General features: G+C 35.4%; 1 protein-coding gene across 3 annotated transcripts; it reads right to left on the minus strand.

Annotated features, from left to right (window-relative positions):
* Window positions 1–1,591: 1,591 nt before the first annotated feature.
* LOC125678277 (kynurenine--oxoglutarate transaminase 3-like) lies at window positions 1,592–23,266 on the minus strand. 3 transcript variants are annotated; one of them, XM_048916599.2, is made up of 14 exons: window positions 23,247–23,266; window positions 18,931–19,089; window positions 12,965–13,068; window positions 11,901–11,962; window positions 11,200–11,251; window positions 10,982–11,080; window positions 9,414–9,650; window positions 8,578–8,700; window positions 7,338–7,458; window positions 6,929–7,095; window positions 4,822–5,011; window positions 4,070–4,143; window positions 3,876–3,962; window positions 1,592–3,239 (listed from the first exon to the last, which is right to left on the minus strand). In XM_048916599.2, exons 3-14 carry the CDS (start codon window positions 13,064–13,066, stop codon window positions 3,174–3,176), a joined length of 1,380 nt encoding a protein of 459 aa, XP_048772556.1. In that variant the 5' UTR covers window positions 13,067–13,068; window positions 18,931–19,089; window positions 23,247–23,266; the 3' UTR covers window positions 1,592–3,173. The 3 variants fall into 3 exon arrangements, with proteins under 3 accessions (XP_048772556.1, XP_048772557.1, XP_048772560.1); XM_048916600.2 differs by lacking the exons at window positions 18,931–19,089; window positions 23,247–23,266 and adding an exon at window positions 14,200–14,261; XM_048916603.2 differs by lacking the exons at window positions 18,931–19,089; window positions 23,247–23,266 and having other exon boundaries at window positions 12,946–13,068.
* Window positions 23,267–26,363: the final 3,097 nt, after the last annotated feature.

Genomic DNA, 26,363 nt, shown 5'->3' on the forward strand with positions numbered 1-26,363 from the left:
GGTCCTGCTAATCATGAAAAGAATTTGTTTTAATTTCATGTATATCCCCATATCGGACTTTGATCAAGCATGGCCCCACCCTACATCTGGGGCCTCAGAATTGTACAAACTTAAAATTTGCACTACCTGAAAATGTTACACATCAATATGACCACTCATGGCCCTGCTGTTTGCAAGATATTTTTAAAAGTTTTCCTATATAATCCCATATAAAATTTTGATCCCCTATGGTGGGCCCCATTATACCCCTAGGTGTGTGTGTATGGGTCATGATTTGAACGAACTTCAGTCTGCACTACCTGAGAATGCTTGCATATTATGACTATAATCATGGCCATTTTGAGATGAATAATTTCCCGGGCAACACATCGATCCCCTGTTGTGGCCGCACTCTACCCTCCTGGACAACGCATTGATCCCCTGTTGTGGCCCCACCCTACCTTCCCGAACTACAATTTGAATCTGCACCACTTGGGAATGCTTGCATATTAATTATGAGTTATCATGGGCCTGATGCTCTTGAAAAGATTTTATTAAAGATTTATTCTATATATTCCTATGTAATACAAATTATAGATCCCCTATTGTGACCCCATCAATTAAACCCTTATTGGGGTCCCATCCTACATTTAGGGGCCATAAATTGCTATGTTATATCAGGAAGCTTTCATTCGAGTTTCAACTTTTCTGGCCCTGTGGTTCTTGGGAAGAATTTTTTTTAATGACCCCATTCAATTTTTGCATTTTGTTGATTATCTCCCCTTTGGAGAGAGCATGACTCTTCATTCAAACAAACTTGAATCCCCTTAACCCAAGGATGATTTGTGCTAAAATGTTTGAAATTGGCCCATGGTTCTTGAAAATATTTTAATATGATGACACCAAATTTTCCACTTCATTTGAATCCTGGATCTTTTCCCAAGCCAAGAAAAGCTCACTTGTCGAGCCTTTAGCATTAAGTCTAACCTCCTATATTGTGGAGCTCATTCTGACCTTGGTGTCACAGTTCATTTGACAATTGTGGTTCTTGAGAGGGTGAGTTTTAATACTTTCATATTTGTTAGCATGTTTTTGGTCATGGTCATAAAATGAACAAAATCAAATCTAAACTGCATGACATTGCTTGCCGAGTAATTTGAAAAAAATGAAACTTAATGGTTCTCTAGGTCACAAATGGGAAAAATTTGCACCACTCAGCCATTTCGGGGAGAAAAAAATAATGGCAAAAAAGGCAGAATATAGTAACTGTTACAACTGAAAAAGTTAACAAGAGCCCTCAGCCTAGTTCAATTCAATCAGACGCTTGGCCGTTTCTATAAACGTTCATAGGTTTACACAAACAAACCAGTGTCTGGTTGAACAAGATGAAATTACAGACAAGTTATAGATACAGGATATGAAAACAAATCCCGAAGCTTCCAATCATATTTATAATTTTCTCTATATTTTGTTTCGTTTCCATTTAGGGATTCCTCCTTGGAATATCAATTATTGTTAAAAACCTGTAATTTGTAAACTCTTAAGGACTAAATAATTGCCAGTATTATACAAAACTGGACCACCCACATATTTTATGAATGAAACACACTGAAATTTTTGGAAACCATTTATTGTAGAAAACAAGTTAAACTTGAGGTTTTGGCAAAACTTTCATTCCAATGCCCTATCAATGTTATCAATATCACTCATTCATGAAAACATAAAAATGGCATGTATTCTAAACACTTGTATTCAATATATACAAGTCGTACCTGAATAAATAAACAGCTACGGAATACCTCCTACAAATGTCTAATATCTTAATCACATCAATTCCAAAAAAACATTAAAAAAGCAAGAAAATAAACCCCTGCAAAAATGCATTCACTCAATATCAATAAAATTTATATAAAAGTTAACTAGGTGTTGGTCACAACTGCTTATTAAAATAATCCATCAACATCAAACTAAAGGTATATAATATATGGTTTAAACTACCTATTTCAAATGAGATGCCTCTTTACTTTTTTTTTAATACAAGGATCAAGTTTGTTTCCTTATGAAGATTTCAAAGTGTTCAGCGGTACATGGTTATTGTAATTTTACATGAAATTACGTGATTATTTTACAATACATAGTTTACATTTTCTCTGGAGTAATTGGATTCCCTGATTGTATTGTCCCTACTGCTCCACATTAAACATGGTACACTAGTTACTATGGATGCTACTATAGCAACAATTTGTTTCCTTTTTTTCCTAAAAGTAAAAAAAAAAAAGGGGGGGGGGGGGTTGGAGGATCTGTAAATCAACAAATCAAAAGCCTGTTGACTATACAAGTCTTATTCTTCTGGACAAGAAAATTTGTTCCCCCCTTTTTCCTGCTTGTGTCCCTTTGGAAAGGAGTGTGCCCCTCAATCTGTAGATCTGCACATTCTTCAACTGAAAATACTTTGTATGAAATCTGGTGGATATTGGTCAACTGGTAGTTGTAAAGCAACAAAAATTAATTGAGCTTTTTAAAAATCAGGCAAGTTAACGACTGCTACAGTACAAATCGTGCTACAAATGGTTTTTATGGATAAATTTATTCAACAAATTAAAGAAAGGTCTTGTCTCAAGTAAATACACACCTGAAATATGAAAGCCCTAGCACTAACCATTCACAAGTTATGACCCAATCAAATTAAAATTAGATCTTCCATCCGCTCCCCAGTTTTCGATATGCCATACACGACGTATCGAAAAATGGGGAGCGGACGGAAGATCTAATTTTAATTAGATTGCATGTATCAATACCCAATGTCTCTCTGTTACATACATGTAGTCACACCCCAGAGCATTTAGCATTTCTTTGATACAAAGATATGACGAACACAATTCGCACCTCACACAAAAATACACGATAAATATCAAAGTCCTATCTCTTTCCAAGTTCTTGGGGGTGCACAGCTGGACATACAGTGAAGATAAATCACAGATGACTTAATAAACTATCAAAAAATTACTTGCATACATAAAATCCATTAAATTTTCGGAATTCACAATCGGAGCAATAAATCTGAAGGACACGGAGTCTCTGTCTACACAGTTAACAACCATGTGGCAATACTTGCATCATTTATAAATGGCACAACACTTCATGCTGTATGAAGGTTTGAATACTTGTAAGGTTTAATTATTACACAGTAAAAGTCATTTCTTCAATGATCCAGACCACTTCTTGAGAATATCACCAGCTGCTGCAATCGTTTCATCTTTCTGCAATGGGAGAGAAGACAATTAATTCAAATGACAAAACTGCCTGTATATCTACTCCATACAAGTCATACCTGAACCATGCAATTCACTCGAAACTTTAAATCAACCTCTAAATGGGTAAAATTTCAAGACCTGTGTAAAATGTTGTACAGTGACTTTTGCCTGACATTTCATCATGTACTTTACCAACACACCTATACGCCAAACATAGAGTGCCCCCCCCCCCCCCCCCCCACTTTTTAACCAGATTGAATTCTGAAATAAATCTGACTTACTGTACAAGTGAGAATGCACAGTACTAGACCCTACATGAAGAGAAGATTTTTGAAAAGTTGTCAAATTTTAACAGTTTTTGCCCATGTCCCTAAGGCCCCAGGGGTGCAGGAGTCCTGAAATTTACATTTTATGTCCCCCTTGTCCCAAGATGCTTCATACCAAATTTGAAAAGAATTGGAATGGTAGTTATCAAGAAGAAGTTCAAAATGTTCAATTGTTAACAAACTATACACGACGACGGATGCAAACCAATTGCAATAGGTCACCTGAGTAAACTCAGGTGACCCTAAAATGATAGTTGCATCTGCTCGCCCCTTATTTTTCAACAATAAGGACACTTGTAATTTCATGTGCACTTACTTTGATGAAACAAAATCTAATGTAGTTTTCTCCTAAATTTTTATGTTCCTGATTGTAAAAGGCAGATGGTGGAATGGCCGCCAGTTTCTGAAAATGAAACATTTGATGATTACAGATAATATGTATATTCGACCACAGAGTGGGCACAAAGATTTCTTCCATATTTCTTCAATCAAGTCATAACATAAACTCACGAGTTCCTTCGTCATCCATCTGACAAACTTGAAATCACGGGGATCATTTGTTCCATCATCAGGAAAATCTACATCTGAAAAATCGTATTTTCTGTACATGTGAATTATACTGCACACATGATACTAAAGTAAAAGTTAATGCAATCAGTCAGTACACCAGTTTTGAGATGGGTTCATTTTCCTCTCAAGAATTTTTTCGCTACGCAAGGAGCAAAAATAATTTGTTTACAAGGTCTTGTCACCACATAATCTCTTATCATATCATGCTATTGCGTTGCTTGTACCTATTGTAAGTAGGATATTACATGCTCTTGCAAACTGAGATTGTCTGATATCTTAATCTTTGTACTTATTTCATTAACTTTTTGTTATTGGCTGGAGCTATACATCTTTACACAGAAGCCACATTTCCTACTTCTGTCATCTTCCTATCTGACGGTAGAGTACTCTCTCCAACTTAGGCATCCAAAGTACATATGTAATACTAAATGCACCTCCATAACAGAAGAGCTTATACTTACATTGTACATCAAATTCAAGCAAGGATCAATGAAGGTAAAAATTGTCAGCTTTCCATTTGACATGAATCATTTCAACCACTAATTTATTATTTGAGTCAGTATTTGAGTTACCGGTAGTCCTAAAATACTGCACTGAAGATTTTAAAAGACATAAATAGTGTTGCATGTGTCTGTGTGTTTGGATGTCTTTCAGGTCGTGTTAATGTTGGCGTATTAGATGATCGGACTTACTAAGGCCGGTCGTATTGACCATCATAAAGTAGCCCCCTTCTGGAACCACCGGGGACAGTCCCGCCTCCTGACAGATCTTTGTCAGCATGTCTCGTTTTGGTTGTAGCTCTTTCGCCAGGGAGTAAAAGTAGCACTTGTCTGGCTGATCTAACATTTTCATTTCGTATTCTAGCGATCCAGCTACTGCTTCCTACAATACAGAGTTTACTGTAGACACATATACCACTACATTCTACTATACAGAGTTCACTGTAGACACATATACCACTACATTCTACTATACAGAGTTCACTGTAAATACATATACCACTACATTCTACAATACAGAATTCACTGTAAATACATATACCACTACATTCTACTATACAGAGTTTACTGTAGACACATATACCACTACATTCTACTATACAGAGTTCACTGTAGACACATTTACCACTACATTCTACTGTATCTACATTCATCGAATCTTTTCTCTTAAATATTTCTTTTGAAACTGACATTTTGCTTTCATCATAGACAATGAATACATGTTTGTTGCAAACTAGTTCGATCCGGTTTGTTTTAGCTACCACTGTCTGCGTAATCATTACCAAATATGGAGTGTCATCAAGGTCAAAGGTTGCATTAACTGTTCCGTTTCAAGTAACAAAATGGTCAAAGATATGATATTTCAGTACTTACATGTAAATCTAGTTTATATTTCTTAAAAATATAAATAATAAAATGTCTTTCTTTGATGTTTTTTCAGGTGATGAAGGCAACTAGCATTGCAGAAACAATTTTCATAACCCGCTTATGCCGGTTATGAATTTTTTCTGCTAGCTACCTTCATCACCAGAAAAAACTTTGAAATTTACAGTCCAAAAGAATGATTGTAAGTCACTTTGCTAATGTTTTTAAAAATCAGCCTGACGTTTTTAAAGAAAAACTCATTAGGAAGTAACTTTTGTGTGTTGACTTTCATAGATACATGTAATTTGTAATGAACAGAAATTCCATTCACCAATTTCTGCTGATTTTACAGCAAACCAATTTTATTGATATATATTTTGAAAGGAAACTGGACCATTATCTCCCTTTCTTCGCTTGGTTTTTCTACTTATGGTAAAAAGGTGGTATGGGATACACCCCCCCCCCCCCCCATGCAACATGCATCCTTTCGAAATGAAATTTAACCTCTATGTTTTTTATTATCTATCTTTGTCTATATATAACTGTCTCTCCACATTGCTCAGCCAATTACAGCATCAGCTTTTTATCTTGGGGTCACAAGTTTGAATGGAGATGTCACCGTTGTCAGTGAAGGGCTGCAAAATTTAGGCCTATGCTCGGTGCTTACGGCCTTTGTGCCACACCTCCTGTGACATGGGGCCTCAGTTTTTGCGGTCTCATGCAAAGGACCGCCCCATTTAGTCACCTCTTACGACAAGCAAGGGGGTACTGAGATCTATTCTAACCCGGATCCACACGGAACATTTAGTTTTAGAAAAACTTCAAAAACTTAAATGCATTCTTGGGAATATTTTACTTTTGAAAAGTTTGTGATTATATTTGCGGCATTTTTCATTTGTATAAAAATCTCTGTCACCTTCCTCCTTACCATGTGTTACATTATCTTGACAAAATTTTTGTTGAAAAGCAATTTGTCGTGCTTTTAATTGACAAGGACCACACTAAAGGTTAAAAGGGATTAGAATTCAATTAGCAAACTAAAATTTTAATCTTACCATTCCAATGATGTAAATTAAAGGTAGAAACAGGGATGTCTTTCTAAGTATCAATACCCATCATATCTAATGATTAAATATGATTACATCAAATCATATAATTGAAAAGTGGATTGAAATTTACTTCCAAGAACTACCAATTTCAATCTAATGTTTTCGCAGTTGTCTGAGCTGAATCGTAATTGCCCTTTACATTGCGATGTCAAATGTTTTGATTGTAACATATGACAATCACAAATGCTGCATTTTTCCAATGTTGCCAGTTAATGTCCCGCGGTATTAAAAACAAACTTTCAAACAATAAACATGCCATATCACTTGCACCTTTAATTGAGAACTGTTACCTTTAATTGATGTTACTTTTAATTAAGTTATGTTACCTGCACAGGTGTAGGGCAGTTGTAAGTACAATTTTGGTGAAGGATCTGCATTGGGAAAATGAGTTCCTCTGGGCCAACTGCCCAGCCCAGTTTCCACCCTGTGGCACTAAAAGTCTTCCCAGCACTGCCAATGGTGACCGTCCTCTCCCACATTCCCGGTAAGGAGGCTGAAAGCGTAGAACATTACATGAACAGCGTAGAACGTTAAACTGTACATGTATCATAACAGTGCTAACAATAAGCTCCACATCCACGGTAAGGAGGCTGAAAGCGTAGAACGTTAAACTGTACACGTATCAGAACAGTCCCCACAATAAGCAGGGATTTAATATCTAATCTGCTGACAGCCTTGTGTTGACTTACAAAGACTGGCATTCTACTTATTGTACTCATACAGTTCTTCACTCACCGATTTTGATATGTTTATTGTCATCATAGACCATCCATTCGTACACTTCATCAGACAAACAAATCACGTTGTACTTTATACACAGATCAGCTACCATCTGTAGCTCCTCCCGACTGTAAACCTGTAAAGGGTAGATAACTGTGTTGTAAAAGTAGTATAATATCTGCATGTATTTCTTAAATAAGGAAAATATTCTCACTTTACTTAATAGTTTCTGTCGGACCATTTACATGCTTTTGTTTGTATCCTAAAAGGAAATCTGTCATCCTTATGTAAATCACTTGAGATGAATACTGTAGATTCCTTATTTAAATCTATTACTTATTGGGAAATTTTTGGCAATGCCCAGATGCAATCATTCTTTACGTCTAAAATTTTCCCTAAATCCTTTATTACTTTTAACATTATGAGCAAACTTAAATCTCAAATTCAGAATTAGGGTGAAAAGAGTGAAGAAAAAAAAGAGGACAAAATCCAAGCAAGAGAGAGTAAATTCAAAGGGTTAATTCAAAATTAAAATTCAATCTTAGTTGTATCCAGCGTTAATTCATGTTCAACAAATCAATAATTTAGGTTGAATTGAGTGAAACCTCTCTCTAGACAAAAACATTTTTGTTTTTATTCATTTATCACCGCTTTTTACAGATCTACACCTAAGTTCCTCAGCGTAAATCCATGTCACTGACAATTTTATGATCTTTCAAATTGACGCACATTAACAATTTCAATACATTAAGTGTTCACATGATACATGGAATCCAAGAGATGTTTATAACGATGGTCTGTGACTAGTTTCACTGAGGACTTTTGCGGGTTTGTTGGTTGTAAATACTGTAGATTCCTATATATACGAGATGTTTATAACGATGGTCTGTGACTAGTTGCACTGAGGACTTTTGCGGGTTTGTTGGTTGTAAATACTGTAGATTTCTATATATACGAGATGTTTATAACGATGGTCTGTGACTAGTTCCACTGAGGACTTTTGCAGGTTTGTTGTAAATACTGTAGATTTCTATATATACGCAAGGAATTTATTATCACGTAATTTTGCGAGAGGCATCACTAGCAAAATAAAATTACTCGCTTTTAATATTCTGTTGCTAAAATATATGTAAGAATTTTTGATTAACAGACAACACACGAATTAATGTTCACGTGATTTGACGTACACGAGTCATTTCGCCCTATCAAGTACTCGCGTAAAATAAGGAATCTACAGTACTGTAATTACTCTGACCTTTCCGACTGGATTATTCGGGTTGTTGATGAAGACAGCCTTTGTTTTCTCACTGAATTTACTCTCCAGTTCCTTAGGGTCCAGTTTCCAATCCCTACTGGACGTCACCTGTCCGGTCTTTGTCTGAAACATCATTACATTCTTCACGTCTCACAATGACAACTGGAGGTGGTAGATAAGCTTCTCGCTTCGTTATTATTCTAATTCACTTAAGAATGATGACGACCTAATGTATGGCTTTCCTGAACAACCACATAGAGTCATTATCATTTACTGATCACCAATAATGAGAGACTTAGGTATGATTATCACTGTAATGTGCTGTAAAATATTACATAATAATTTGAAATCAATCCATTTTGACTGTGAAATACTCATTATTTTTTTTTATTTACAAATATACACTAATTACACTGTATTTTGATTAAAATTGATGATAAAGAGGATTAAGCAAAATAGTTTTTTCATTAAAAAATATAATTCACAGGCATGAAGCGAAATAATTTTGATGGTGTGTACATTATGATATAATCTATAACAAATAACAGTTTGGTATTGCTTGATATACATGTAGGAGCTCATTCTTTTCTAGAGCAATATTTTCATTTTCTAGTGTTTATTTTCAACATTGAGTAAATCGAGCTTAATTAAAACACCATACACAAAACAGAATACAGTATCATAGCGGAACATCAATTTATCATGGACTTCGCCATCCTTCTCCTTCTGTATCATGGGACCCTCTTATCTGGCCTATCTGAATTTTACTTGCTTTTCAAGTACAAACATACTTTGTTCTTTCGTCGAAAACATAACATACACATGCAAATACATACAGGCCTCAGAGGGCAATAAAATGGGGTCGCTCCAGCCACTTTCACCATTGGTTCATAGCAATCGAAGTACGGCTCAATAATCACTGCCTCATCCCCCGGGTTCAACAGTCCCTGAACAGCGCAAAACAGAACACCGTACGCTCCCACCGACACCGTCACATTTTTATTGGGGTCTAGCTCCTGTCCGATAAGAGGAGAGTATAATTTGGTGAGAGCTGACACCAGTCTGGGGTGACCCTGCAAAAAAACATTCAAAGCTGATCAAACAGATTTTATAATCAAGGTAAGAGTGATTTATCATGCAGAAGGCATTAAAAAGTTTGTTGATATCTAACGTACATGTATCATGGTTGTACAAAAATATCAAGAACTATTCAAAACTAGTTTTTAAAAGATAACATAAGATGAAGTCCGTCCGATTTCCCCAAGAAAATGCCCGATTACTGATTGATCATGACATCACAAATATGTCAACTGCACTTTTATTTGATGAGATCTGAGAATAATGAGGTCTCTACAAGACAGACTCTTTTCATTAGATGCATTGAGCAGAATGATAATTTCAAAGTTCAATCAAGCATATTAACATAATCTAAAATCAGTTTCATCCAGCTCTTTTCTAGAGAGTTCCTTGTGCTGAATTCATTCTCTTGCACTTTATTTTTTCATAAAGTGAATTGCTAGGGTACATGATATGGTATATATCTATGTTTGTGTATTCAAAGATCCATCAACAGACTACATTTGATCCAGGAGCTTGGCCTTACGAAGTGTAAGATATGACCCAGACACATTTTGACCACGTATAGCCATAAAATTCCAAAATGAGTGCAGAGACCTACACTTGGGTCACAACACACCTTCCCTATGAGATGCATCAACGAACAGAGATTCATAGTCTGAGGACTCGCAGCATGCAAGATATAATCAGCACACAATTTGAGTATGTATAGTCCATAAAATTTCAGAAGGAGGTCACAGTGATCACGACCTAATTTAGGTCACAACACACTGCGTCCCCCCCCTCCCTCACTCCACCCCCAAGATGCATCAGCTGACCAGGTTTGATTATCCTAGTAAAAGACACAAGAAAGCGTACAGACAAATGGACAGAAAGGCGAGAAATGGCCTGTCAAAAGATGGGCATATAAAAGCTTTATGAAATTCACTTGAATTATGATGTCATATACACAAAACACATGCATTATACCGGTAAATTAAAGTATCGCTTATGTCACAGTCATTGTACTCTCTATTCATAACAAAAATACGCTTATTTAGTCAATCCTAATTCTAACATTCCTTTTGAGGGCAAAATATAAGCACACCCATGCCTTGTTCTTAGAAACAGAGTTATCTGCCCTTCACAGGAAAGATTTATACATGTATTTTGTAGATGAATTATTCAAATCTGAACCAATGGTAAAAATGTAATTTTTTAGCAAAATTTCAAAACATAAAAATGTGAAACCCCATCAACAATAAAATCACTTCCTGCATAACTCTTACATAGACTGTTTCATAAGAAATTTTGGCACGGAATCAATGGAGAAGAGTTGTAAACCTACAAAGCTCCGTGTGTACTGGTGCATCAGGTGGTTGTCACTGGCAACCGCTGTCACCATTTCGTCAATCACGTGTTGTGGTGGCTTAAAGTCGGGGAATCCCTACAAAATAAATGGACATACGTGAGAGTTCACATCCATGATATAATCATAGAAATGTAATGTCAATATTTAATTATTTCCACTGATGTTACATCGTCTTCAGTAGAGAAAACGCCTACCTGTCCTAAATTCAGAGCTTCATTTTCCACTGCAAGCTTTCCAAACTCCACCCTGTGGAAAAAAATGTACAAAGTCACAAATTTCAAAAACAGCATTCATCTGGTGTGTGTACCACGGCACATTACATGTACATGCAACATGATAATAGATAATCTTTCTTTCAAAAATGAAATGAAATCATCCATGGTTCAATTTTAACTAGGAAGAATTGTTTTAGCATATTACTTAAACTGATGTCTCCCCTTCCATTCTCCATAGTTTTTAAAAAAACATTTTTAGGGATCATTAAAAATGGCACATGACACAGTCACTGTCTTATCATGGTAAAATTATTCGCATACCTTAGAGCCAGCAAATCGCCAAAAGTTTAGACCCGTGGAAAAAACCTGTTATACGGTACTATAATATTTACAAAGATTTTTCTATTTGGAGTAATTCTACAGAGAATCAGAGCATAGAAATTCTTCTTCACGATTGAAATCAACAAATGTGTACAGACTGTATCTAGATGACTGTAAATAAGAAACTACAGACTTTTAATTTCTGTTACTAACAGCGTTATTTAAGACATAATTCATTGAAATTGAACCGAAGAAGATTTCACAAGAGTCATTTGCAAAATATATACTAGTATAAAGAATGCTTTCTTGGGAATTCACCTTTGACCTCAGTGTTTGCTCTCACTTGCTAATATTCTTACCAGATGTTCTTCTCTGTGCCTTTTATCCGATCGGCTCCGGTCAGCTTGGAGGCCATGGTTCTCTAGAAAAACAGGTACAAATCATTATTGTGTCTCAAAGAGATTTTCATAACAACATTGTTATTTTGGATTATAAATAAGTGGCATTTATATGGAATATTTACGTATCATAAAGTTGATTTAACATAGTTGTCAAATTTTTATCACATTTAAACGATGCATGTACAAAAAGCAATATTTATTTTGCATGATATTTACATGATATTTACAAAATGAATAGAGCAGCAACTACTACTAATAAAAGCCCTCTCCGTTTTCAAATTACATGATTTTTAAGAAGCGAGAAATCCTTAAACATGCAATCACCAAGACTACGCCAAATATATGAATGTACAGAATTAGAAAGTTACGTTCTTATCTGCACTAACTGTACATATATAGACAGTATTGAATGGTTTGATGCTAACTGTACAGATATAGACAGTATTGAATGGTTTGATGCTAACTGTACAGATAGAGACAATATTGAATGGTTTGATGCTAACTGTACATATATAGACAATATTGAATGGTTTAAATTGATGCTAACTGTACAGATATAGACAATATTGAATGGTTTGATGCTAACAGTACAAATATAGACAGTGTTGAATGGTTTGATGCTAACTGTACAGATATAGACAGTATTGAATGGTTTGATGCTAACTGTACAAATATAGACAGTATTGAATGGTTTGATGCTAACTGTACAGATAGAGACAATATTGAATGGTTTGATGCTAACTGTACATATATAGACAATATTGAATGGTTTAAATTGATGCTAACTGTACAGATATAGACAATATTGAATGGTTTGATGCTAACTGTACAGATGGTTTGATGAATCAATACAAACTAGTGTTAGTACCAGGGATAAGTAACAAAAAACAGTCAGAACTTTGTGTATATACCAAGTAAAAATTGTCAGAAAAGGAACTATGAGAATGATTAGAGAAAAATTGGGATACAACTCCCATTTTACAATGCACACAAATGCACGCACAGTGACAGTATACACTCACGACAGCCTGAGAAGTCACGGGACTATTTTTGGGTCTATTAATCCTGGACCATGCACTGATACCGCCCCGTCTGGCCGTCAGTATCAGGGGGAGGACTCGCATAACTTAAAATATAAACAGACAACTCACTCGACAACGCTTTTTAACGGTTATTGCATGTTTGCTTAAGACTGAGTGACATCATTACAGTTAGTTCATTGTTTGATGTGAGACTGTGTGACATCATTACAGTTAGTTCATTGTTTGATGTGAGACTGCGTGACATCATTACAGTTAGTTCATTGTTTGATGTGAAACTGCATGACAGTTAGTTCATTGTTTGATGTAAGACTGTGTGACATCTGATATCATAAATGTTGGAGGAATTTATAATGAAGTTGCTATGGTCATGGCTGATGCTATCAAAATTGCAATTCATCATGGTGGATTCATAATTATCAATAACAACGACACATGCAAATCAGAAAAGCATACCTTCTACTTTTGACATAATCATTTGTGTAAGTATTTTCAGCAGGAAAATCCAATGGTCTGTCGTAATTTGTCATTTTACTGTGGCTGAGAGTTAGATGTAACTATGTGTCAGAGCAGACGTGAGACTAGGCTAGTCTGTTTAATACAAAGTCACACCCAGCACCAACATGTCACGGAATATTTGTTCCTATCGCAAACATGAAACTGAAAATTTTCTCCTTCCTGACCAACAAGTTAAAAATGTGGTGTGTTATTTTTGCAAATCAGAAAAGAGAAAATTTTACGGAAAAATTGTCTACAACAATCAGGAATGAGAAATTTTACTTAACAAGAGTACCACAAATGGAACATCATCGGCCCATCAGACAGTGATGACAAAATTTTACTTAACAAGAGTACCACAAATGGAACATCATTGGCCCATAAGACAGTGATGACAAAATTTTACTTAACAAGATACCACAAATGGAACATCATTGGCCCATCAGACAGTGATGACAAAATTTCAGTGCAATCTCTGTATTCATAATGAGAAAAAAGTCCAGAAAACTATTAAGACCTACTTTTAGCCCGAAAGTAGGTCACGGTGCACCAATTAAGCTGAAATGCACACTGAATCTGCATTTCTCTGAGAGGAAGGTTGTGACTAAAGTTTAGGGCAATATCTGTAACAAAAAAAATTCCGAAAAAATGTCTGACCTACTTTTAGTCCTATAGTAGGTTATAGTGCATGCACCAATCCAGCTAAAATGCAAACTGACCTTGTATTCCTCCAATAGGAACATTATTGGCCCATCAGACAGTGATGACAAAATTTCAGTGCAATCTCTGTATTCATAATGAGAAAAAAGTCCAGAAAACTATTAAGACCTACTTTTAGTCCTAAAGTAGGTTACAGTGCCGATAGGAAGCTTATGACTTATCACCTTTGAGAGTACATAATGTATGAGAAGGGTGCTATATAAATATGGTATAATTATTTATTTATTATTATGACTAAATTTTAGGGCAATGTCTGTATCTGTAATGAAGAAAAAGTCCGGAAAACTATTTGACCTACTTTTAACTCTAAAGTAAGTCACCACAGTGCACCAATCCAGCTGAAATGCAAACTCACTCTTACGATTGAATCTTGAGGGAGAAATTGTGACCAAATTTCAACACTGTACATGCATCTGTTACAGAAAAAGATTGACACTAATAAAATACTTAACATTTAATGAGGTCGATATTTAAAGTGGCAACCTTGTCAAAAGTCAACATAAATTGTATAATATTTAGTTTTACCCCCCCCCCCCCCCCTCCCCCTGGAAAAACATAAATTTCCTTCTCCTGATTTGCTAAAACAACATACCATTTACTAATGAGAAAATGAAATGTTTATTGCACAATCCTGTAGCAGAAAACATTTCATTCATTATATACACCCCAAAAATGGGAAAACTAAATGTAACTGCCATTGTTCTCATCTTTTCTGATGTTCCTTCAAATTATCATTTATGGTTGGCCATTGTGATGCAATGCGTCTATACACATGTAAATTATTAATTAATGGATCATCCAGAAGACTTGTGGAATGGGGTCCTTAAAAGAAATCTTTCAGCCAGAGATGATAATTTGATGGATTTCCATCAGATTGCATTTAATGAAATAATATCCAATATCAACTATATACATTATTGTACTGAACAGGTCTGTAGAAGCATTTAAAGAAATAATATAGGGTTATTGAACTTATATTGGTGAATATTGGCACGAGTTGGCTGTCAAAATGCACGAGCTTGCGAGTGCATTTTGACAGCCAACGAGTGCCAATATTCACCTATATAAGTTCAATAACCCTTTTATTATATAGGTAAAGTATTTAGTTGTTAAATTATATCCCTTTTCACTCAAACTACTCCAAAATAGACGAGAATTCATCAATATTGGCAGTGTGCAATAACAGCATGCATTTCTTAACTGTTCAATATTTAACCCGTCATTAATGCATGAAGCAAACTGATTTTGTAAATGGGGACATCATAATTTATGTACAGTAAAACATTTTGCTTAAGTAAATATCAAATACCGGCTCTGTCAGATTCGGAGGACCGTCGTCTGCCATTTTGGCTTGTTTACGTCGTTATGGTAACGTCAATATTGAACGCTCATACTCGGAATGTTTCGGGCGCATACACTTTACGCAATGCAAAGTTAGCGTTCAATAAATTCTCAGGATATTGAACGCTAACATTCTCTAGATTTTACGCAGATTTTATATTATACTATTTATTAGCTATATAATAATATCTATTATTATATGATTGAATAATTCCTAGCTCTCTCAATGGCTGAGATCCAACAATGTAGAAATCATACTACATTATGTTTACCTGCACGTGACCTTCCAGGTGAATATAAGGAATTATTTTTTCCACACAGGACCAAAAATAGGTCGTTGAAACTTACAATTAAAGCAAAGAACAATCTTGAAGGGTTTTTTAATCATTTAATCATATAATAAAACAATTATTGCTGTTTTTGAGGTCAATGTGATGATTTAGCCACCTTCGAAGTACAATATTCACCTCGCCCTTCGGGCTCAGTGAATATTGTACTCCTCAGGTGTCTAAATCATCGTATTGACCTCAAAAACAGCAATAATTGTATAATATCAACTACAATGCTCCATCGATATATTGCGAACTTTTGTCCAAGAAGAATTTGGGCAATAAAGCAGGGGTGGCATTAAAACGAATTCACCATTACGGACAATGCACTGAGAAGTCAAAAGAAATTCAATACCATCAAGTTATTTGAACTCCATTCTGTATAAACAATTAGATGATCTTGAGTTTAATTCAGCAATTATTAGTAATTAACCTTAATACCTTTTCCTGACTCACACTCCACTGCACTGCTATCAAAGTACAGGTGTGATTATCAATGGGTGTTAGGTAATTGGCATTATTATGGAGGGGGACCTCTATAAAATTTGACCATTTGTTAGTGAAAATCAGTGGCATATGACATGCGGGGTTGGCATTATAATAATGGGGGGCAATATATCAAGGGAGCACTGTATATACATTATAATGGGGGGCAATATATCGAGGGAGCACTGTATATACATTATAATTGTTACAGTAGTAAACAGCAAACAAACATGTCTACCTATGTTAAAGCATTGTAGTCGGTCCTATCATTAAGTTAGCATTGACATGTCAATTATATATGAAGCCCTGTGCACCAAGGCATTCATAATACTGGTGGAAAATCAGAGTGGTGAAATGTCAAGAATGCTTAGAATCAATGATAGTGTAAATCAAGTTACATAAATAAACACATCAAGCATTAATTAATTACAGGCGTTTGTGCAAATGTTAATTGCACTACAGAATTTCCATTCAACTGTAAAATGTTGATTTCGGTAAAAAAAATCAAAAACGACTGCAAAGCAATACGGAATCTCGGAACCATTATTTCGTCTCTGATTCCGTCGTGGTTTTAATATTTAGTCTGTCCAACGAGATCATGTCTTCTGCAATTCTGTCGCGGTTTTAATATTTAGTCTGTCCAACCAGATCATGTCTTCTCCGATTCCATCAAAGTTTTAATATTTAGTCTGTCCAACGAGATCATGTTTTCTCCGATTCCGTCGCAGTTTTAATATTTAGTCTGTCCAATTGAGATCATGTCTTCTCCGATTCCATCGCAGTTTTAATATTTAGTCTGTCCAATGAGATCATATCTTCTGCGTTGACTTGGGCAACTTGTTCTGTAACAGACCGTATTTTTCAACTTTTACAATTATGCACTAATTGACACGTACCTATCGGTATAACTATAATCTCAAAGATCTAAAGTAAAAATTTAGCAAAATAAACAAGGGAATATTGTTTGAGATCATACCTACAATGGGCGTTTCATATAAACCACCATTGCAGTCTTCGACGTTAACCAGTGGCCCAATGGCCGAGGCCAGTAAAATCGGGATCGGGCTTCTTAAAATATTGAACCCAGGAGTCCGGTGGGCCTATAAATGTTTTCTTATATGTTCTGTATATATTACAAGTAAAGCGTGAGATTGACTCAGACTTTGTCATGACGTAGTAGTCAAATTTCGCATAAAAAAACGATCAACCATGCTGCCTTTTCTGAAGTATAGGGAGGGGCCTCGTCCGGGAAATTCAAAACCACCCACACGTATTTCACAATAACAACCATCAGATCATACGAGGAGAAAAGAACGAAAATTTATGCCCCATTGGACAGAGGGTAGACCTTGGCTAAGATTTGATTCTGGAGAAAACAAAATGTTTTGTACGTGGTGCATACAAAACAAAGTAGAACATGAGCTGCTGATGTCATCTGCGAGATTAATATGTTGAAAAATAAAATAAGATAATCCTTTTAATGTCAGTTGTTCTCTAACTATGATCATCTTGACCTGTATTTTCCTACAGTAGAACTGTGCATGTATCTATAGAGTAGAATAAACATGCAGCACCTTGCAAATGACAAGTGGTCAAATTAGAAAAAAACATTTTGGGCCTGTAAAATATTGTTTGGGCTTGCACAATTATTATACTGGGAGGCCCAAAGGGCCTGTGCTTCACAAAGTTTTTTGTGAAGACTGCCATTGTGTCGAACATAATCAGATTGCACCGAGACCAAGGTCATGCAATGATGGAGGCTGACACAATTTGTTTTAATCATGTCATGAATGACTTTTAAGTATCATAAGTGTAAGAAAGTAATAATTACGCAAAAGTGCCACTGAATTGAATTTACTATAAATTTGGCACATGTTACTTGTATAATTTTTTTTTTTTACACATCTGACATGTGTGCAGTGCCTTTCTTTCAAATATTTCTGAATTGTTGACCTCAGAGGTCAATGCATTTGAAAATTGGGGGCACAAGTGAAGCAAGAGTATGTGTGTCAGACAGAGAAGGGGGGGGTGGGTGGGGGTGTGGGTGGAGCTAAATATACATCCCTGAAGATCAATGCATAAAGTATGAATTGTGATTATTTTTGATACATGTATCATTTCATAGCGGTCGTCAGGGAGGAAGGGGGGGGGGATTATTGTACTCTTTAGTTGATTGTTTCGTTTATATGTCCCATCGAGAATTTTTCACTCGTATTGAGACGTAAATTGCACAATATTTACGTTACAGGAACTGTAGCGTTATGGTCAAAGACAAGAATATAAAACCACAACGCTACAGATCTGCAGCTAGTAATCTCAGCGAGATTCGTCGAGGCTGACGCCCTTTCGGAAGACGCGTCATCTAAAAGTTCCAGCTTGGACGAATCTCGCTGAGATTAGACAGCATGCAGCATGGTCATGTGGCCCACACTGTGGGCGTACTTTCACATGCATGTAATTTCACAGTCCGTGAAATACAATGCTCGATCTTCTCACGGTCCATTGGTTTTGCCGAATCCAGCATTACGACAGACAGATACGGTTACAATCAATGAATATCTATCAGAAATTTACCTGTTTTGGAACTAGAAGTAAAAGTCAATGAATATTTTAGCCTGGTTCCCGAGGCCTTCCGATGTGCAAGCACCAACCTCAGAAATTTACCTCCTTTCTTGAAGAGCGGGCGTTTATAAGTTCGGTCCTCAGCGGTTTCAGCCCTACTCAAGTTCGGACCTAAAACAGAAAATTAAGAGTTTGCTGCCCTGTCCCAGATACAAATTTACGAAATTTCAGGGTCAGAATGAAGGGTCCCGTGATAAATGCACCTCATACAGAAAGTTGATAGCGGTAAGTCAAAATTATGGTCAATTGCAATATATAAAACAAGTTTGATTTCACGCATTCAAATGTATATTTTATATTAAACATAGCATAGAACTACATGTAACACCGATCAACTTTATGACAAACAGGATGAATTCATCTAATCAGTCCTCAACTTCCTTTGTAACGTACTGCTTTATCTTTGTCACTTGCTTTGGTTTCAATCTAGATGTTATAGGGGGTGGGTGGGACCGATGCATCCAATATTACCATTAAAAAAAACAACACCTATGTTTACAAAAAAGTTGCCGTCCTATATCAGATGTGTTTATCCTATCTAATAGATAAATATACATGTATGATTAAACAACATTTTTACTTCATTTTAAAAATCTCTGGAGTTCTTCATAATTATCACTTAAAATTTGTCTCTCCATTGTTATATCAGCTGAGGAATTCAATTTCCCGAGAGTCGATCTTTTGTTTACTTTGTCATGTTTGTTCGGTAATTTGAAGTTACAAATCTCATTATTTTCATCTTTTTTTTTTTCTTCTTTTTGTTAAATTGTTGTTTAAAGTGCTATATTATGAAATTTGTATAATTACTGTTTTACTGAATTGTTGTCTTATATATGTACTTGCAAGTATTTTTCACATCTCAGTATTCGATCTCTATGAAAGGTGAAGATAACGAACAGTGATCAATCTCATAACTCCTATAAGCAATACAAAATAGATAGTTGGGCAAGTTTACACGGACCCCTGGACACACCGTGCCAGAGGTGGGATCAGGTGCCAAAGAGGAGTAAGCATCCCCTGTCAACCGGTCACACCCGCCGTGAGCCCTATATCTTGATCAGGTAAACGGAGTTATTCGTAGTCAAAATCAGTGTGCCAAGAACGGCCTAACAATCGGTATGAAACACGTCAGACAGCATTTGACCCAATGATAGGTTGCATGTATTGGCAAACTATCAAATCATTAAAGATGTGTTTAGACCTTATATAAATTCTGGTCTGTATCCTTCAAGTTATGACCAACATGATACACCATTTTTAGCTCTTCTGAGCCGAAGGCTCAAAGAGCTAATCATATATGGCCATATGTGTGGCGTGTGGTGTGCGTCAACTTTTTGGAAAAAGGGCTATATCTCAAGAACCCCTTGGCCAATTTTTGTCAAATTTGTCACAGGGTATCCTTGGCCCAAGGGCTTTCATTTGTACTAAAACTAGGGTTGTGACCCTTTAACAAAGGGAGATAATTAGGAAAATGCAAACAAAAGTAGTGTAATTGTAATTGTAATTAAAAGATTTATATAGCGCCCTATCAACATTAGTTCTCTAAAGCAGTTTGCAAATGTGAAAGAAAAGATAATATCAAATCGATGTGCACATACATGTGAATAAAATATTCATAGTGTCAGAATTAAAATGCATAAATATTATTATTAATATATAGCGCCAATGTAATGATATGATTACTCTAATAACATATGAAACAATTTAAAAGTGGTTGCTAAAAAATCTTCTTCTCAAGAACCACTGGGCAAACTATCACCAAACTTATGCATAAGGATGAGGATAGGTTGTAGATAAAAAATTTGTTCAAGGCATCATCCTGGGGCAAAGGGTGTGGTCTCAAGGTCACTTCAAAGTTGACCTTAAATTTTGTTTTGTTAAAACTTTGATATTTTGCTTCGTATAAGGACTAGGATCATAAAATTTTGTCAGTTGATGCATCTTAGGACCTAATATCATGTTGTCTCAAAAGTAGGTCATGGTGACCTACTTTTTGAATTTTGCAGGTAATTATTATTAAATGGATTTTGATGCATATCTTGGACACTTTTGAGCCTATGATCATCAAAAGTTGTCAGTTGATGGATCATGGGACCATAAAGTGCGTCATGTGAAAATTATGTCACCATGACCTACTTTCTGAATTTTATGGCTAATCATTTATGAATACATTTTAGGTTGTTATTTCAGATACCGAGAGGTTTAGAATCATCAAACCGTGTAAGTTGATGCGTCTAGAGGCCTCGAAACATATTTATAACAAAAAGTAGGTCACAGTGACCTACTTTTTGAATTTTGCAGACATTCAAATTTCACATTTTCAATTTTAGATGCATATTTTGGACACTATGAAATCTAGGATCATCAAACTTTGTCAGTTGATGCATCTTGAGTCTTTATAGTTTGTTGACCAAAATCTAGGTCACCGTGACCTACTTTTGGAATTTGACGGCTATATTTTAATATTTCAGATAATATTTGACTTACAATTATCAAACTTTGTCAGTTGATACATGTTGAGTCTTCAGAGTGTGTTGACTAAAAAGTAGGTCGCCGTGACCTATTTTTGGATTTTGACGGCTATATTTGAATATTTCAGATACTATTTGACTTACAATCATCAAACTTTGTCAGTTGATGGGTCTTGAGTCTTCAGAGTGTGTCGACCAAAAAGTAGGTTAATGTGACCTACTTTTGGAATTTGACGGCTATATCTGAATATTTCAGATACTATTTGACTTCAATTATCAAACTTTGCCAGTTGATGCATCTTGAGTCTTTGGAGTGTGTCGACCAAAAAGTAGGTCACTGTGGCCTTCTTTTGGAATTTGACGGCTATATTTGAATACTATTTGACTTGTCAGTTGATGCATCTTGAGTCTTCAGTGTGTCGACCAAAAGTAGGTCACCGTGACCTACTTTTGGACAGTTACATTTAAATTTTCATTGATGAATCTTGGTTAGTGAGAATTTTTGCCTGTTCTACAATGTATCAGAAGAGCGATTCTAGGCCCATGGGCTCTTGTTATTTTCTGTGATTGAAATCCATACTCCATGCAAAACTTACATGTAATTTTTGCAATTTTATTCACAGCTGAATACTTCTTTTGTGTGTTTTTTTTTTTAATTTCATGTTTTAATATTAAAAAACTTCAAAGGTCTAGTATTTAATTGCAAATTAATTGTGTCTTAAGTATATTCAACTTGGACATGAAATAAAGTATGCATGCATACAATTCAGTATTATTGTTTGTAAGATGGTTGAATTAAAAGTTTGAAAACTTTATAATATTTTTTGTAAATTAATACATTTGCAAATAAAAAAAAATATACATGTAGCTGTCCTATCAGTGTTGAAAATAAAAAGAAAGTTGTCCAGAGTCTTATCAGTATGCAAGTCAAAATAAGTGAGTGTCCAATACGCAACTTCCGAGATATCAGCTCTTCTGTGATGGAGGTACGTTCAGTGTTCTGTTGAACGTTTGGGTGGGTACAAGATGTATACATATACTATAAACTAGCTATGAAAATACGGATAAAAGTAATGAAAGTGTAAATTTTGTTTATATCAGCCATTGGTATACATTAAACTGACCATATCAAGAATAATATTTGATTGAATTAGGCCATTGAATTAAATATGAAATTATTTTTTATTTTCACTTCTGTGCGAGTGATATTTTAATCAAAGAAAAATGATGATTATCGATGTTTGTTTGAGCTATTTTATTATTAAATATTCATAGACTCACTAATATTGTGTGTCCCTGCAGTTTGGGTGGTTGCATGATGTCTGATAATCGGTCTTTAGGCAATATATGAAGGCAGCGATAAGCATTTGTACCCACCGCGTGTGGACGATAGTATGTTTTGCGTCTCACTGTGCGCAAGAGTTCCACAAAGGGAAAGAACTATTGGGCAACTCGGAAATTGCGTATTGCATTTTGCACCGGTCCCACCTCCCCAATAAATATTGGCCGGTCCCTTTAAAAGTGTACAACAAAAGGACTTGAAAAATACGACATCTCCTATGTCACAATAAATAACAAAAATATGTTTCAAATTTTTTATAAAGTACAATTCAATTAAAGGTCAATATTATAGGTATTCTGGAGATTTTTCAACTCCAGTTTGAAATTTCTCTTTGATCATCATTGTAAGCAAAAAAATTCATAGTTTGGAAATATTTTGGGTTAAAAAAATAAATTATGGGATGCAGCACCATGAAAACATGATCTTGACATAGTAAACCATGCATGAAAACTTACCAAAACAAAGCTTAGCAGGAGGTGCTGAAATGAATGTACAACGAAAGTTTCAGAATGAATCCATAGACCTGTATGATATTTGATAGTCTTAGAATCACTGGCAGGAAGTCTGAATTATTTAATTGTTTGTTCATTTATTATTCTTCGTTTTTATCTACATTTGTTATGTTAACAAACAAAAAAGATAAACACATAAGTCTGAAGATTTCTTTTGTTTTAGTAGTCTTAGCTGCAGAACTTGTAGCTCTCCAAATAAAATTATAGCTCTCCGGTCTGTCAACATAATTTTTTCGGAGAGCTACAGTTCTAGCTGCAGATCTGTATATTTTATCCACCTCTCAATCCTTTATAATCGTATAATTGGTAATAAAATATGTTTACAACTAGGGAATGAAGGGTAGATGATTGCCCAATGCTGGAAAGTGGATAAATACATCCCCAAACGTGCGCAGAAAATCTTGCGCCGTAAATTGCACAATATTTACGTTACAGGAACTGTAGCGTTATGGTCAAAGACAAGAATATAAAACCATAACGCTACAGATCTGCAGCTACTACAGTTCTAGCTGCAGCTATAGTAGTCTTTGATACGATTTTTCTTTGATGTGTTATGTACACCTAATAAAGTGTAGTAAACATATTTTATAATCAAATATATGCAAGTTAGTCTGAATAAGAAAGTTGATTTACTTGCTTCTAATAAATATTATGAGTAACCGATTATAATCGATAATCGCATGAAAAGGCTTCACCGATTATTGCGATATCATCCAGAATCATCCGATTCCCAACACTAGTCTCAATATTCATGAGTGAAAAATTCTCGAAGGAACGTAAAACAAAAAAAACAACAAAAAAACAAAAATAATCTTTTAAAGTATGAAAATGAGCTCAATGGGCTTTCGTACTTACTTATCGCGAATGCTAGTAAACGTCATGCAAGTGGGATTGGTCGCAGGGAACCCCCTTTGCTATTTTTATACTATTTATATAATTAAGATTTGCTTGGTATATAAGTCATTAGTTAATTCAAATCAAATAAATATTACTTCTATGACTTTAGGTATCCTAAATATTATGAATCGCCATAAAAATTAAAGTTATTTATGTACATCAGCTGATTTAGAGGTGTGTCTTTTTCCACCAATCAAATGGTGAGACGTAATCTAAAACACTGCATGGGAAGTGGAGCGGTGAGCAATGATCATCACATTCTCTCACCAGAGGGCGCGTTACGCAAGCTTCACATACACGTGTAGTGCGAGGAGCGCACGGAACTCTGGGTAGAGAATGTGATCATGCAATTATTTTTAACCCTATGAACGGTTTAAGGTCAATGCAAATGCTGGATATTTTCTTATACTAGTATTCAATTGTCTGAGATGTGACATTGTCCTCTATCAAAGAGATCATCAAATTGCAGCTGTTTCAGAAAAGATCTATACATGTACCCCCCAAAAATCTATCAAATCAAGGTCAAAAGTGGAATTTGTTTACAACCTCTAGAGTGAACATGTAAATCAATGATGATGTTATTCCCCCTCCCCCCCCCTCTCTCTCTCTCTCTCTCTCTCTCTCTCTCTCTCTCTCAGTCAAAGCATATACGGTATTGCAAGGTGTTTTCCATATCTTCCCAATTTTCAGCTTTTATCACATACTTGTACTCTTGTAGACCCCCCCTCCCCCCCCCCCCCCCCCCCCCGTTCATATATGTATGTATGTATGCATGGATGGATAGGTGGGTGTATTATTGTGAACATATATGAAATATGTTTATTAATCAATTATAAGGCCCCTCAGGGCATGTACAGTTTAATTAGTAATTAATTATAACAATATAAATAAACAATTATCATTCAGATATGTACTACTACTGTCAGAGTTCACGTTTCTGCACTGCACATATCTAACAATGTTACATATGTAATACTAATTTCAGACAAAATTTAAATCAACATAATGAAATATACAATAATAAATAACCAAACTGCTTCACACAGCTACGGACAGTGCCAGTTTTAGAAACAGTGGATGATGTCAGGTGAATACACATAAAATTATAATTAATATCAGGATAGGATTTTTGTAAATAAGACAACCCATTTCTTCATTTATCTCTCATTCCAAATAATTTGACGTAACTAGAATGACAACAAAAACGACAGAAATTCTCTGGTGGGATTTATCAGTAGACATTTCTAAATATCTTGCTCCATGAATTATTCAGATATTCATGATGCATGCAAATAAAATAAATGAACAAATAAGTAATGATAATAAGAAAGAGAATCTTTATATTTTATTGTTTGTTTGTTTGTTTCTTTTCCCTTTTTAAAAGCACTTGAAAAAGTTAAATGTATTAACCTAAGAAATATTTACATTCACTGTGTATTTTCCGCTTTTAAAATTTGTATTGAAATCCAAATTGCTTGTTTTAGAATTTGCAACTATGAAGACACATTTTGTTTCAATTTAGTCAGATCCGATTTGAGTGTTTTTCTGCTATTAGGGGAATGTAGGAGCCTACATGAAACTGAAACTGAATTACTTATTTCAATATTTGGTTTAACAAAACTTAAGGCATTATCCACTTCACTCTCCGATCAGCGTTTTAGAACATGCCACGGGCATGGAGGTGAAGGACATCTTCACAGAATGTTCTAGGCCGTTTAGCTTAGTCCTCGAGAGATTCCCAACTGAGACTGAGCAAACTTTCAACGCAGAACATCAAAACAAAAGATTCGGACGCTGTTGTAATGAAAAATTGGAAAAGGTAAGACTATTATTTATGCACAAAAATGAATTTGATTTGCAATCATCCGATATTGAGTCACATCTAAAAATAGCACCGACTGATGCAATGCTCTGGAGGACACAAACAGTCCGAAAAGTTTCGCAGTTTTCAGGTCACTGAGTCATTCTGTCCGTCTTAGATAGATCTACCGTAGCTGCTGAGCCAGGTTTTACAACAAATGCTAGCCTCTATGGGGTAAGGGGTATTTCCCCTGTGTAGAATTAAGTGTCAAAAAGTTTCTGTGCAATTGTCATTTTGTGAATTCCTAGTTCTGATGGAAGCGCCGTTAGTGCTACATGTTATATAATGGTGGGGTGGGCTTA

The sequence above is a fragment of the Ostrea edulis genome, chromosome 2, assembly GCF_947568905.1.
Source record: "Ostrea edulis chromosome 2, xbOstEdul1.1, whole genome shotgun sequence".
In the NCBI taxonomy this organism is placed as follows: Eukaryota; Metazoa; Mollusca; class Bivalvia; order Ostreida; family Ostreidae; genus Ostrea; species Ostrea edulis.